Source organism: Rana temporaria, chromosome 1 (genome assembly GCF_905171775.1).
Source record: "Rana temporaria chromosome 1, aRanTem1.1, whole genome shotgun sequence".
Lineage (NCBI taxonomy): Eukaryota > Metazoa > Chordata > Amphibia > Anura > Ranidae > Rana > Rana temporaria.
Window position 1 is genome coordinate 42,339,505 of NC_053489.1, and position 16,135 is coordinate 42,355,639.

Consider the following 16,135-nt stretch of genomic DNA (forward strand, 5'->3'; position numbering starts at 1 on the left):
GTTGTAACAATCGCTGTAACAAGTTTGTTTGCATAATATGTAGACCATACGGATCCTGTATGGTCTACAAATTATGCAAACAAACTTGTTACAGCGATTGTTACAACTGTAAAATCTTTTTGCATAACTTTTGTAAAGTAAATTAAATATTATATTTTTCTATATTTACTTATACTTTTTTGTATATTATTTTCATTGCCCTTAAAATCCCATTTCTTTGAGGTATTTATTTTTCAACTTATACATGTTTTTTTTTTTGCAAAATACAATACTTGCTAAATCTGAATCTGAGACACTACCAAGTCTCCACCCATAGAGGGCGCTCATGCTTATCCTTTCGGACACACATTGGCACTGAACAAAGCCTGTGCATTGCAAAGTCTGTCTTTTTTCTTCCCTGCAATCCTCATTAGAATCCTGTTCCTCAATCTCCCTTCCCATTTCCACATTTTCATTCCCAACCCCTCCACATCTCCTGATCAATGGATACACACACACACATCATCAGACTCTAAGCTCACATACACTGCTGCTGGACCTCTCTGCTAACAAGTCAATGCCTTTTTTTTTAACCTGCTCTCCCAAGAAAATATAGGAACCTGGGATTTTTCTATTTTGTATTTTTGCTTTTTTTGTGGCTTTTTTCTTCTTCTTTTTTTTTTTAATGCTCAACATGGAACTAACTCTATATAGATGATCTGCCCCAAAGGATTTAATTCTCTCCAGGATTTTTGGATATATTAAGAATCTTCTCATTTTTTTTTTTTTTTTTGGATGGTTACTGTAGAGCCTGCAGCTTTCCTTCTTGAGCTTTTTGAGTGAGTTGGATCTATTGGATTGTGCTGTGTTGGGTTGAATTAACTTTGCCTGCTACTACTACGACAAGCTTACAGTCTAACCTGATACTGGGCTCTGCATGAAGGTGCCAGGGCTCAGGGTACCAGCCTTCAGAGGTGCATGTTGAAATATGGAGGGATGCCTTGGATTGTACTCATTGCCAAAGGTGGGAATTGTCATGCTTTTGACATTGCTGGGATCACATCTATCACAAGCTGGTAAGTCACATCTCTGCTGTGTGGATACAGCAATCCTTCCCTTTTCATTCTGCTGTACTTTTTACTATTATGCTATATTTTACAGCTTCGCATTACAAAACATATACATATTAACAAACCTAAACCTTGCACCTGCAGCAAGGATGCCATGAATTATTTAAAGCTGGTCTCTCAAGGTTTCATGGGACTTGATGGATGATATATAGTAAATTAGCACATGTTTGGAGGAAATTATGCACCCCCCCCCCCCCCCATAGCCTCATCCCCAGGCTTCAGGCACTTTGGCACAGTTGTGAACTGCTCTAGTATATAGATACATTGCTACAGCTGTGGATGGGTGTACCTTATAGATATACTTCCACAGCTGTCAATTGATGTAGTAAATATACACACTGCTGCAGCTGTCACATGCTGTAGCATATATAGCAAATCCAACTATAGCGTTAAATTGCTGTAACCTATCCTTATCCCATAGAGATGTAAGTTGCTGTAGCATGTAGTTAGCCTATACAGCTTTATATTGATGGTAGCCTATTGTTACCCTATAGATATATTAGTTGCTGTAGTATGTTGTTAGCCTATACAGCTGTAAATGGCTATAGTATATAGTTATTGTATACAACTTTTAATTGTTTTAGCATATAGTTATCCTATAGAGCTGCAAATTTCTGTACCATATACATATTTAAATTGTAGTTACCCCCATAAATCTGAAAATTGCTGTAGCATATCGTTACCCTATAGAGCTGAACATTGCTGTAGCATATACAGCTTTAAATTGCTTAAGCATGTAGTTAACCTATAGAGCTATATATTGCTGTAGCATATAGTTACCCTATAGAGCTGCAAATTGCTATAGCCTACAGTTACCCTATAGAGCTAAAAATTGCTGTAGCATATACAGCTTTAAATTGCTTAAGCATGTAGTTAACCTATATAGCTATATATTGCTGTAGCATATAGTTACCCTATAGAGCTGAAAATTTCTATAGCCTACAGTTACCCTATAGAGCTGAAAATTGCTGTAGCATATCGTTACCCTATAGAGCTGAAAATTGCTGTAGCATATAGTTACCCTATAGACCTGAAAATTGCTGTAGCATATACATCTTTAAATTGCTTAAGCATGTAGTTAACCTATAGAGCTATATATTGCTGTAGCATATAGTTACCCTATACAGCTTTAAATTGCTTCAGCATACAGTTATCCTATAGATCTGAAAATTGCTATAGCCTACAGTTACCCTATAGAGCTGAAAATTGCTGTTGCATATACAACTTTAAATTACTTTAGCAGATATTTACCCTATAGAGCTGCAAATTTCTGTACCATATACAGCTTTAAATTGCTTTGGCATGTAGTTAGTTACCCCCATAGAGCTGAAAATTGCTGTAGCATTTAGTTACCATCTAGAGCTGCGAAATGCTGTAGCATTTACAGCTTTAAATCGCTTTAGCATATAGTTACCCTATAGAGATGCACATTGTTGTAGCATACAGTTACTCTATACAGCTTTACATTGCTTAAGCATACAGTTACCCTATAGAGTTGCATATTTCTGTAGCATACAGGTACCCTATAGAGCTGCATATTTCTGTAGCATACAGGTACCCTATAGAGCTGCATATTTCTGTAGCATACAGGTACCCTATAGAGCTGCATATTTCTGTAGCATACAGGTACCCTATAGAGCTGCATATTTCTGTAGCATACAGGTACCCTATAGAGCTGCATATTTCTGTAGCATACAGGTACCCTATAGAGCTGCATATTTCTGTAGCATACAGGTACCCTATAGAGCTGCATATTTCTGTAGCATACAGGTACCCTATAGAGCTGCATATTTCTGTAGCATACAGGTACCCTATAGAGCTGCATATTTATGTAGCATACAGGTACCCTATAGAGCTGCATATTTCGGTAGCATACAGGTACCCTATAGAGCTGCCTATTTCTGTAGCATACAGGTACCCTATAGAGATGCACATTGCTGTAGCATACAGGTACCCTATACAGCTTTAAATTGCCTAAGCATACAGTTACCCTATAGAGCTGCGAATATACACTATTACCCTATAAAGCTGAAAATTGCTGTAACACGCAGTTACCCTTTACAGCTGTAGCTTTTAGCGATCCGATATAGCTGTGAATTGCTGTAGCATTTAGTCATCCTACAACTGCTAACATTGCTTTTAGCATATACAGTGGTTACCCTATACAGCTGAGAATTGCTGTAGCATACAGTTAGTTACCTTATGCAGCTGCGAATGGCTGTAGCTTTTAGGTACTCCGCTGCTACTTAGAATTACTGTAGCATATGCTTACTTTACTAGAGCTGTGGTCCGTTACAATATATAGACAGGCACACTAATGCAGTTGTAAATTGCTGTGATGTATAAAGATACACTAATTAAATTCTGAAATACAGTAATATGAAGGTGAGATGCTACAGTTGGGAATTTCTGTGGGTGCTAGTGCATATAGGTACGTTATAGCTTTTAAATGCTGTACATGATATAGGTACCCTACTACAGTCGTTAATTGCTGTAATATACAAGAGTTCTATATTGCTATAACATATACTGGCAGTCATGTACCCTACTAGTGTGAAAAGCTGTAATATACAGGTACACCATAGAGTGCCTTATTGTTGTAACATAAAAAGTACCCTAATGCTATACAATGCTGCAATATACAGGTATACATATACTACTGAAGTTTTATATTGCTATATCATGTACAAGTACTCTGTTACTACAATGAAATGCTGTAATATACCCTATTACTATAAGAAATACTGTAATATACAGGTACCCTACTACTATAAGAAATGCTGTAATATAAAGGTACCCTACCACTATAAGAAATGCTGTAATAAACAGGCATACTATTATAGTTGCATATTGTTTTGCCCTGTTCAGATACCCTACTATACTACCCTATTAGGTACACTACAGTTCTGTATTGTTATATATGGGCACAATACTAGTATGAAGGGCTGCAATCTACAGGTTCACTACTAGAATTTCGAATTTTCTATATAGGTTTCTTCTGCTACTATGATAGGATGTAATATACAGGCACACTACTAGTTTTATATTGCTATAACATATACAGGTACTGTACTCTACTGCTATAACCTACTCTACTACTACGAAATACTCTAATGTTCAGATACGTTACTACTATTATGAAATGCTGTAATATGCAGGCACACTACAAGAGTTCTACATTGCTATAGCAGCATATACAGGTTCTCTACTGTTTTGCTATAACATACTCTACTATTATGAAATGCTATAATATGCAGGCACACTACTAGTTCTACAGTGCTATAGCATATACAGCTTCTCTACTATTTTGCTATAACATAATCCACTACTATGGAATGCTGTAATATGTACTTACCCTTCTCCTATGAAATGCTGTAATAATAGGTACCTTACTACTATGAAATTCTCTATATGTAGGTATCCTACTACTATGAGATGCTCTATATGTAGGTATCCCACTACTAGGAAATGCTCTATATGTAGGTACCATACTATGAATTGCTGTAATATGTAGGTAGCCTTCTACTATGAAATGCTGTAATAATAGGTACCTTACTACTAGGAAATGCTCTATATGTAGGTATCCTACTACTAGGAAATCCTCTATATGTAGGTATCCTACTACTATGAGATGCTCTATATGTAGGTATCCCATGAGATGCTCTATATGTAGGTATCCTACTACTATGAGATGCTCTATATGTAGGTATCCCATGAGATGCTCTATATGTAGGTATCCTACTACTATGAAATGCTCTATATGTAGGTATCCCATGAGATGCTCTATATGTAGGTATCCTACTACTATGAGATGCTCTATATCATTGATGGCGAACCTTGGCACCCCTGATGTTTTGGAACTACATTTCCCATGATGCTAAACTACACTTCAGAGTGCATGAGTATTGTGGGAAATGTAGTTCCAAAACATCTGGGGTGCCAAGGTTCCCCATCACTGCTCTATATGTAGGTATCCTACTACTAGGAAATGCTCTATATTTAGGTATCCTACTACTATGAGATGCTCTATATGTAGGTATCCTACTACTAGGAAATGCTCTTTATGCAGGTATCCTACTACTATGAAATGCTCTATATGTAGGTATCCTACTACTAGGAAATGCTCTATATGTAGGTATCCTACTACTAGGAAGTGCTCTATATGTAGGTACTACTATGAAATGTTCTATATGTAGGTATCCTACTACTAGGAAGTGCTCTATATGTAGGTACTACTATGAAATGCTCTATATGTAGGTATCCTACTACTATGAAATGCTCTATATGTAGGTATCCTACTACTAGAAAATGCTCTATATGTAGATATCCTACTACTAGGAAATGCTCTATATGTAGGTTTCCTACCACTAGGAAATGCTCTATATGTAGGTATCCTACTACTAGGAAATGTTCTATAATGTTGGTATCCTACTACTAGGAAATGTTCTATAATGTTGGTATCCTACTATGAATTGCTGTAATATGTAGGTAGCCTACTACTATGAACTTCTGTAATGTAGAAGTACTACATTTCTCTATACCATATACAGGCACCATACTACTGTGAATTGATGTAGTTTGCAGGCATACTAGTTCTATATTGTTATAACCTGTACATATACAGGTCTGTTACTACTACTAAATGTAATATACAGCTACCCTTTTACTACTATGAAATGCTGTAAAATACAGGTACCCTTCTACTACCAAGCAATGCTGTAATATACAGGCACCCTACTGCAGATCCATATTTCTATAACACACAGTTACTCTACTACTAAGCAATTCTGTAATATACAGGCACACTACTACAGATCCATACTTCTATAACACACAGGTACCCTTCTACAGATAACAGACTGGCACACTGCTATACACTGGAGAATTGTGTAGAATATAGACAATTGCCACAACTGTGATTTGCTGTAGGTTGAGGCTGTGATTTGATTTTCTGTATAGTACAGACACATGGTCACAGTGGTGACTTACTGTAGAAGATAGGTACATGTGCTTCTTGAAAAAGCTTAGTGATGATGTACATTAATCCATGGCAACCAATGGCATGTTAGCTGGATGCCAGGGACTTCCATTTCTACTATAGATGGCTGCATTTGCACGTTATCCTTATCTGTACTCCTTTATTTATCAAGCCCCCTAATATAAGCTTTAAAGGGTGTTCAGATGTAACACTGGGAATGTGGGGTCTCCATAGTGCCTTATTATAAGGAAGATCTTGCTTCCCTTGAAGTTGCATGATGTGTTTGATAGCTTGTGCCAGTAGAAGGGTGAGTGAGGGTTTAATGTATTTCTGCTGTAAACGTGCTGTGCAATGGTAATGAGTTTCTGCAAAGGGATGCACAGGCTGAGCCTATATGCTTTCCATCAAGGATGGCTCTCCAGCTGTAGTGGGACTAGAAATCTCAGCATAGGTGTGTGCACACAGGGTGTGCCAGGTGTGCCCAGGCACACCCTAATAACCCTATGCAGCACAGATTCCCTCTATTGCCCTGGCTCCCATCTAAAACAGCGGTGCCGGTGATCTGCCGATATGGTTCCGGCTAACGTGAAAGTTCCTGCGCAGGCGCAATCTGATCTGCCGATATGGTTCTGGCTAACGAGAAAGTTCCTTTAAGGACTGCGCAGGCGCAAACTTGCAGACGGAAATCTCCGAACCTCGGCCGGCATCCAGGATTTCGAGGAAAGTGGGCAGTCGGCCTCATGTCCTCGCTTCACTCGGAAGGCTCGCTCCGCTCGCTCGGCCTCCTGGCTCTTTTTTTTAACATCCTCCAATCCACGGGGATGTTAAAGAATGAGCCTGGATGCCGGGCGAGGTTCGGAGATTTCCGTCGGCAAGTTTGCGCCTGCGCAGCCCTTGAAGGAACTTTCATGTTAGGGGAACCTTAAGGACAAGTCACCGGCTTCCCTCCTCTCCTATCGGTTGTTGCTGCTGGGATGTTTTAGGAGTGGGGAAGGGGCCAGTAAATATGTAATTTACAGACCCCTTCACTTTCTGAATGAACACCATGAGCAATCAGTAGTGTGTGTTTGGACTTTGGGGTGCACACCCTAATGCAATAAGTTGCGCACACCAATGAGTCTCAGCATGCTCAGGTCTATAGCTACACTACAAAAGATGAATCAGATATCTCTGTATATTGATTTCTGGGCAATGGGTGGCTTGCAACAGTGTCTTAAAGTGTAGCAGCTCCACAGTCAATGTGGCCACCCACCCCAATTTCCCAGCACAATAATTGAATGATCTCCATAGAGGGGATCAGGCTGGGCATTGCTGCAGAAGGCGATGACCCAGAAGGTTGGTAATGCAATTAGCAATAAATCAGAAGGGCATATAGCTGTGCTGATACGGATTCTGGGGAACTAAAAGTCCCAGCACACCCTGCAGATCCCCCATCAGCTTGCATTAGACCCGGTCCCTAGCTCTGCTGTAGTCCCCTCCATGCGTGGTGCTGAACGGACAGCGCACCGAGCTCTATGACAGCCTATGCACCCGACACACCATGCATCCTGATCTCAATGAACCGCTTCTGAAAATCTCATCTAATATCCATTGACTTTAAGAGGGGCTGCTAAGGCTTGACCATTCTGAACTGAAAGAAGCATTTGTGTTCCTGCAGGGCAAAGCAGCTGCATTTAATTCCTTGCACATTCATGCTCTGCTCTCCCCTAAGAAACAAGAAGGGCAAGGAAATGAGCATTAGAGGGAAGGAAGAGCCTGTAGGAGGTGCCCACAAGGAATCTATCTATAGGTAGTAGCAGAATCACATTCAGTTTTCTCTGCTTGGCAGCCTATACCACACATGCATCTGTTTGGAAGCTTGTGCTTTCCAAGGTTGAAGATTGAATAATGCATTCATTGTATCTCACTGGCTGAGAGAAGCTGAGGAGTGCCAGAGCAGTTGGGTATTACTCACAAGTGTGCTTTTTTTATTTATTTATTTGTAACTGCTTTCAGTGTCACTTTAATTAAATACTAATAGCCAGATTCAGGTAGTGTTACGCCGGCGTATCTAGTCTAGTTCCGCCAGCCGCTAGGGGCGTGAACGCTGATTTACGCCTAGAATACGTAAATCAGCAAGATACGCCTATTTACGAACGTACGCTTGCCCGTCGCAGTAAAGATACGCCGTTTACGTAAGGCGTTTTCTGGCGTGAAGTTAGTCCAACAAATAGCTGGCCTAGCCAATGTTAAGTATGGACGTCGTTCCCGCGTCAAATTTTGAAAATTTTACGTCGTTTGCGTAAGTTGTCCGTGAATGGGTCTGGACGTAATTTACGTTCACGTCAAAACCAATAAGTCCTTGCGGCGTACTTTGGAGCAATGCGCACTGGGATATGTCCACGGACGGCGCGAATGCGCCGTTCGTTAAAAACGTCAATCACGTCGGGTCATGGTTTATTTACATAAAACACGCCCACCTCTTTACAATTTGAATTAGGCACGCTTACGCCGGCCCATTTACGCTACGCCGCGGTAACTTAGGAGGCAAGTGCTTTGTGAATACAGCACTTGCCTCTCTGACTTACAGCGGCGTAGCGTAAATACGATACGCTACGCCGGCTGAAACATACGCCGCCCTACCTGAATCTGGCCCTAAAATATCATCTTTTCTGTCAAATGCAGCCAACACTATAATAAAGTCATGGGTGAGATGGTAGCATGGGCAGTGGGGTGCGTTATGGAATTTGGATTTCTTGAAATTTGATTTCTTTCTATTGTATTCTTTTACTTGACAAAAGGAGAAAACCTAATAAAAAGTATTGCAAAATAAATGCGATTGATTGCTGCACTGTACAGTTTACGAAAAATCAGCCTCCATGGCATTTCATCTTTCAGTGGCATCACCATAGGCTTGCGCAGGGGTTGTGCCAGGTGTGCCTGGGCAGGGCCGGGACAAGGAGTGGGCAGGAGGGGGCGGCTTCCCTGGGCACTGTGGTATCATGTAAGGCGGGAGGGCGCCACAGGGAGACTGGTGGGGGGAGGGGACTTGTGCTGAAAGGGGGAATTTTGGGGGCGGCAGGGGTTAAGTATTGTTCTAGATGGGGAAATTTGGGAGGGGGAATGCTAAGAGTGGTGATTTAGGGGGATTTGTGTTGGGGGGGGGGGGGAGATGTTTGTAATGGGAGAGGGGATAAGAGGGGAATTTGTACTGGGAGGAGGAATTGAAGTTGGTGGAGGGGGGGGGGGATGTGTACTAGGATTGGATTTTTTTCCTCTGGGGGGGATTTGTACTGAGAGGGGGGATTTCAGTAGGGGGTGGATTTGTACTAGGAGGAGGGGGATTTATGCTTAGGGGGAAAGCATGCATCTTTTTTTAGTGTCCTGCCAGCGCAACGCTCCAGTGGGAAAGCCCTCGGGCTTTCCCAATGGATATAAGGGGGCGGCTCTTCCAGGGTGCTTTGCAGGCGCTATTGTTAGCGTACTAGCGCCTGCAAAGCGCCTCAGTGTGAAAGCAGCCTAAAGGTTAATACCACCCGAAGATGGACCACGCGTTGTGCAGTGACTGCCATGCGATTTGAAAGATTCTGCTGCGACTCCATATTGTGAAGTACGAACGGAGATTTATGCCGCGAACACACAATCTAATTTTCCTTCAGAAAAACCTTGGATGGTTTTTCAGATGGAATTTCCGCTGAAGCTTGACTTGCACACACACGGTCACACAAAAGTTCTCTGAACTTTCGTCCGTCAAAAACGCTGTGGCGTGCAACACTACAACCAGCCAATAAAATAAAGTTCAATGCTTCCGAGCATGCTTTAAACTGTTTCCGAGCATGCGTTGAAATTTTGCGTGTTGGAATTGCTACAGACAATCGCATTTTCCGATGAAAATCTGAAAATTTGGAAACCAGCTCTCAATCTTTTGTTGGCGTAAAATTCGACAGCAAAAGTCAGATGGAGCCTACACACGGTCGGAATTTCCGTTCAAAAGCTCACATCGGACTTTTGCTGTCGGATTTTCTGATCGTGTGTACGGGGCATTAGACTCTTTCCCACCCATAACCTTCTAACAGCTGAATTCTGATGTGTTTAAAGGAACACTAAAGGCAAAGTATTTTTTTTTTTTTTAAATAACAAACATGTTATACTTACCCCCACTGTGCAGCTAGTTTTGGATTGAGTGTCCCCTAACCCTGTCTTCTGGGGTCCCTCGGCGGTTGTCTCGGGTCCTCCTCGCAAAAGCTTTCCACCTTCATGTGAACAAGCTCGCATGGTGGAAAGCTTTTGCGAGCGCGCTCCCGTGATACAGCGGCGGGCATAGCCGCCGACTGTATCACTCGTTCCCGCCCCCCGGCGCGCAGCGTCATCCGCTGTGATTGACAGCAGCGCCAGCCAATGGCTGCGCTGCTATCAATCCATCCAGCCTAGCCAATCAACGGCCAGGCTGGGAACTGAAGAGGATCACGTAGACGCGCACGGGACTTTCGAGGGGGCAGGTAAGTAAAACGGGGTTCGTGGGGGGCGGTACCGTCGGATGTTTTTTCACCTTCATGCATAGGATGGTGAAAAAACATTTACCTTTACAACCCCTTTAAGGCTTGCATCATTTTTCCCTTCCAAATTGGGTCCCATCCCTAAAAAGAGCCTGACGGAATCATACTTTTCACTTCCTAAGTAACCAATGAGATTCTTTCTTGCTTGCAACCCAGCATAGGAAAATGACAGGCAAATCCAGCCGGTTGCTGTAGGGAGCAAGAACGGGGCTATCTTCTGACACTTCTATGCATCAGGCTTAATTATGTTGATAAAGGCCTTAAATTCCTTCTTGCAAGTCAAACTCTTTATTTGTAATACACGCACATATGTCTGTGGGCATCATGTGTAACAAGTAAATGTAACAAGTTGTGAGATTTTATACAATTTGCCTTGAAATCCTGTTAGGTTTACTGGTGCATGTTGCTGAATAAATCAACAGTGACAAGTCCCAGCATCTGTTTTATGTTCTTTATTGCTGCCCACTGTGCTGCTGTGCATCGCGCTAACGTTGCTGATGTGAGGAGTATTTATTGGCATGTTAGCTAGAGGGGTGTAACAAGGGAACATCTGTAAGATAAGATCAACGATGGGAGCTTTTCTTTTTTTTTTTTAATACAAATACCCATATCTTTATTTGGTATAATTGCAACATGTGCGCTAATAAATGGCGCTAATGATATGAATTCCCTTCGCAGGGTCAGGGAGAGTCTTTGATTTTTAAGTATCAGTGAACCCCCAGATGGGCAATACAATGTGTAGCCGAGATTTATGGGAAAATCAAAAGCTGTTTATGAGGCCATTGAGAACCATGTAACAGTGTGGGAATAGCACTGACAAGGCTCTCTGCATTACCTTCTAGCTGTGATTTCCTGCATCCGTGTCAGCTTTGCAAGAATGTGGCTGTTAACTCTGAAGCCTCGTACACACGACCGAGAAACTCGACGGGCTAAACACATCGTTTTCCTCGTCGAGTTCCTTGTCAGGCTGTCGAGGAACTCGACAAGGCAAGTTTCTCCATTCCCGTCGAGGAAATAGAGAACTTGCTCTCTTTTTGGCTCGTCGAGTTTCTCGACAGTTTCCTCAACGAAAATGTACACACGACCGGTTTCCTCGGCAAAAAAAATATCTCCCAGCAAGTTTCTTGCTGGTTTTTGCCGAGAAACTTGTCGTGTGTACGAGGCCTAAGACCTCGTACACATGACAGAGTTTCTCGGCAAAAACCAGCAAGAAACTAGCTGGGTTTTTTTTTTTGCGGAGGAAACCGGTCGTGTGTACATTTTCGTCGAGGAAACTGTCGAGAAACTCGACGAGCCAAAAAGAGAGCATGTCTTCTTTTTCCTTGATGGGAATGGGGAAATTTGGCTCGCCAAGATCCTCGACAGCCTAACAAGGAACTCGACGAGCAAAACGATGTGTTTCGCCCGTCGAGTTTCTCGGTCGTGTGTAAGAGGTCTTACAGTGTAAGACCTCGTACAGTTCATCAGTCAAAACCGATCGTGTGTGGGCCCCATAGGTTATTTAACCATCGTTTAAAAAAATGCCAACTTGCTTTAAATTTAACCGATGGATTCCTAACCGATAGGTCAAAACCGATCGTTAGTAGGCACAACCATCAGTTAAAAATCCACGCATGCTCAGAATCAAGTCGACGCATGTTTGGAAGCATTGAACTTCATTTTTTTCAGCACGTTGTGGTGTTTTACGTCATCGCGTTCTGACACGATCGGTTATTTAACCGATGGTGTGTGGGCACGACGGACCATCAGTCAGCTTCATCGGTTAAGCGATGACAACGGTCCTTCAGACCGTTCTCATCGGATGGACTGATCATGTGTACGAGGCTTTAGAGTGTCGCAGAACTGAAATATTATATATAATAATAAGACTAATGCCCCTTACACACGATCGGAATTTCCGATGGACTTTTTTCCATTGGATTTTCCGATCGTGTGTAGCCCCATTGGAGTTTTTTCATCAGAAATTCCAATGAATTCCATCGGAGTTTAGATATAGAACATCTATTTTTTTCCAATGGAATTCCGAAGATTTGGCTGGGCAAAAGCCTGATCGTGTGTACGCGGCATTGCAGTATTAATGATACTAAGAATAATAATTAATATTATAAGAATAAGCATAGCAATTACTCTAGACCAGCCATTCTCAGCTAAGGTTCTGTGGAACCCTTTGGTTCTTCTAAAGTTTATGAGAGTTTTCTTAAACTCTGACCGATTGACCTCCCATCTGATGGTGCCTGCATAGCTCTAGGTCCAATGCCACTTGGCAGAGCCAGCGGCTTGACACCAATGATCTTTTTAGATGTCTGTATAGGTGACATTCTAACCACTACTTTAATGCCGCGTACACACGATCGGAAATTCCGACAAGAAAACCGTGGATTTTTTTCCGACGGAATGTCTTGCATACACACAGTCACACAAAATTCCGACCGTCATGAAAAATAAAGTTCAATGATTCAGAGCATGCGTCTAATTGATTCTGAGCATGCGTTTTTTTTTTTGCACGTGGAATTTCCGACAAGAACTTTTCCCGTCAGGAAAATTGAGAACCAGCTCTCAAATTTTTGTTGTCGGAAAGTCCGATGGAGTCTACACACGGTCGGAATTTCCGACCAAATGCTCACATCAAACTTTTCTTGTCGGATATTCTGACAGTGTGTAGGGTGCATTTTTCCTACTGTCTAATGTAAAGGGCATTTTCTCAATTTTTTTTAGCAGGACTTCCCTGAGACCTAAAAAATAAAAATATGTGTTCCTCAAGGGTAAAAAGTTTGAGGAAGATTACTCTAGACCCATGATTCTCAACTGTAATTGTGGCATTCTAACCACCATTGAAGGGAATCAAACCTCCTACTGACCACCAATGTAAGGGGTATTTTTGACCCCCAAAAAGCTGGTTCTAGTAAGGGTTCCCCCAAGACCTGCAGGGTTCCTCTGGGGTAAAAGGGTTGAGGAAGGCTGCTCTAGACATAAAGTTACAGTTTAATTTTTGAACCACAGTACCACCTTCTGGTTGGTGCAATTTATAAATATGATTCTCTATGGAAATCATTGCTGTGGCCAGACTTTAGCCTTTAGTCTACTTTTAACTAACAATTGGATTTTGCTTTTATTAGTAGCAAGCATTGCAATGAGGTTGATTCACTTAGCAAGGTGAGGTACAGGAAAATGTGTAATACTTAGCAACTACATTTGCATAAGTTTGAAGAAAACAAGCTTGCCTTCATGTCCTTTTTATGCTACTATAAGAAAGGGGCCTAAGTATGGAGGTTTTTAAAATACTTAAAAAATTCAGCTTTTTCTTTTTTTGAATTGCAGTACTAGGATAATGTAGCAACTACATTTTTTTAATTTTACCATTGATTAATGATTGTAGACAATTAAGAGTTTAATGGATACATTTTATTGATTAAATTATTACAGATACAATCTCTAAGAATGACTTAGGTCCCAGATATTTTCTTCAGGCTTTATATTGAATTATATAAGGTCTGAAAAAGGTATCTAAGTCACCCTGAAATCTGGCATATTTAATAACCTAAGTTAGCTAATAAAAGTTATCACTTTTATTTATGATAAAATATTATTTATTATATATTTATTTATTTATGTCTATCTATCTATCTATCTATCTATCTATCTATCTATCTATCTATCTATCTATCTATCTATCTATCTCTATCTATCTATCTATCTATATATATATATGTGTGTATTTATATATATATATATATATATATATATATATATATATATATATATATATATATATATATATATATATATATATATATATATATATATATATATATATATATAATATTTATTTATATATATTTATTTATTATTATATAAAATATTATATATGTTATTTATCATATATATTTTATTTATCATATTTATTTATGGGCCTATATACTCCAAACTTTCTTTATAAGAATCATATATTTTTCTCAGTGTGCAATGTATTATATCACAATTATCTTGGATCCCCTATAGAAATGGGTCTTTGTTTCATACTTCTGCTGTGTTCATACCTCAAATATTTAGTTTTATTTATTTTTTCCAAATTGATTATTATCAAAAGCCTAAAAACATGAGAATTTAATAGGCAGTTAACAATAATCTTTTTGGGCTTACACGATATTCAAGCATATAACGCTTTTGTGACTTATACTGATGACATGGAATTTTAAGATTACAACTAAACAAAGGCTGGGGTTGCCCCCCTAAAGTAACAGATGCCTTTTAGGTATCTGCTATTATCCCAGCTATCCATTCAGTAAAAATACAAATGAACAGTGGGCATTCTGCAAATGTAGTCTCTCATCAATTGATATGTTTACGCGGGAAGGTCCTAAAGAGGACCTGCCTCTCCAGGGGGCCATGCAGTTAACAAAAAGGGGTTGAACAACAATGCTTGAGGCAACAGATGGAGGGTACAGAGGGGTCAAACAGCCTTCACTGCCCAGCTAAAGCCATTGACTTTGGGATTAGGGTTGGTTCACTGATGATGTTGTGTGGAGAAGACAAGGAAAATGGCCTTTATACAAAATTACAATTGCATAGTTGCAAACCATCTCCGAAAAGTCAATTCTTTAGCCGAATGTGCAGCTGAATCTCTTTTTACTGTTATATACGTCCTGATAAGGCATATCCTTCAACTTTTTCTTATAGATATATGAAGAGAACCAATGTTTTAAAGGGATTCTGTCACCACAAAGGCACACAAACAAAAGACAACTGTTGGCAAAAGCGGATTGTATCAGACCTAATTTGCTGATAATTGGGGTGCACATGGGTTTTATAAGCCTTGTCAGTTGTTACTGCATCAGATATCATTTAGATTATATAAAACATTTGTTTTCATGGTCTCTCTTGTCCCCCAAAGATCTTAAAGTCCTTCAAGAGTGATAGATAGGGATGAGCTTTATGTTCGGGTCACACATGAGTTTGACTCCAACATTGGCTATTTGCCCTTTCGCCGAATAGCGAACAATTTGGGGTGTTCGCGGCAAATTAGAAAGCCGTGGAACACCCTTTAAAAGTCTATGGGAGAAATCAAAAGTGCTAATTTTAAAGGTTATTGTCATAAAAAGTGTTTGGGGACCTGGGTTCTACCCCAGGGGACATGTATCAATGCAAAAAAAAGTTTTAAAAACTGCCATTTTTTCGGGAGCAGTGATTTTAATAATGCTTAAAGTGAAACAATAAAAGTGAAATATTCTTTTAAATTTCATACTTGGGGGGTGTCTATAGTATGCCTGCAAAGTAGTGCATGTTTCCTGTGTTTAGAAGTCCCTGCACAAAATGACATTTCTAAAGGAAAAAAGTAATTTAAAACTACTCGCGGCTGTAATTAATTGTCGGGTCCCGGCAACACAGATCAAAGTCATTAAAAAAAACGGCATGGGTCCCCAGTCCTTTACCAGGCCCTTTGGGTCTGGTATGAATATTAAGGGGAACCCTGAACCAAAATGTAAAAAAATGCGTGGGGGTCCCCCCAAATTCCA

General features: G+C 40.4%; 1 protein-coding gene across 1 annotated transcript in view; it reads left to right on the forward strand.

Moving 5' to 3' along the window:
• Positions 1 to 312: 312 nt before the first annotated feature.
• Positions 313 to 16,135, forward strand: part of DCC (DCC netrin 1 receptor) — an 833,538-nt gene continuing 817,715 nt past the window's right edge. The window contains exon 1 of the mRNA XM_040337108.1: positions 313 to 1,055. Coding sequence (XP_040193042.1) covers positions 968 to 1,055 — 88 coding nt within the window. The 5' untranslated portion in view covers positions 313 to 967. The remainder of the gene's footprint in view (positions 1,056 to 16,135) is intronic.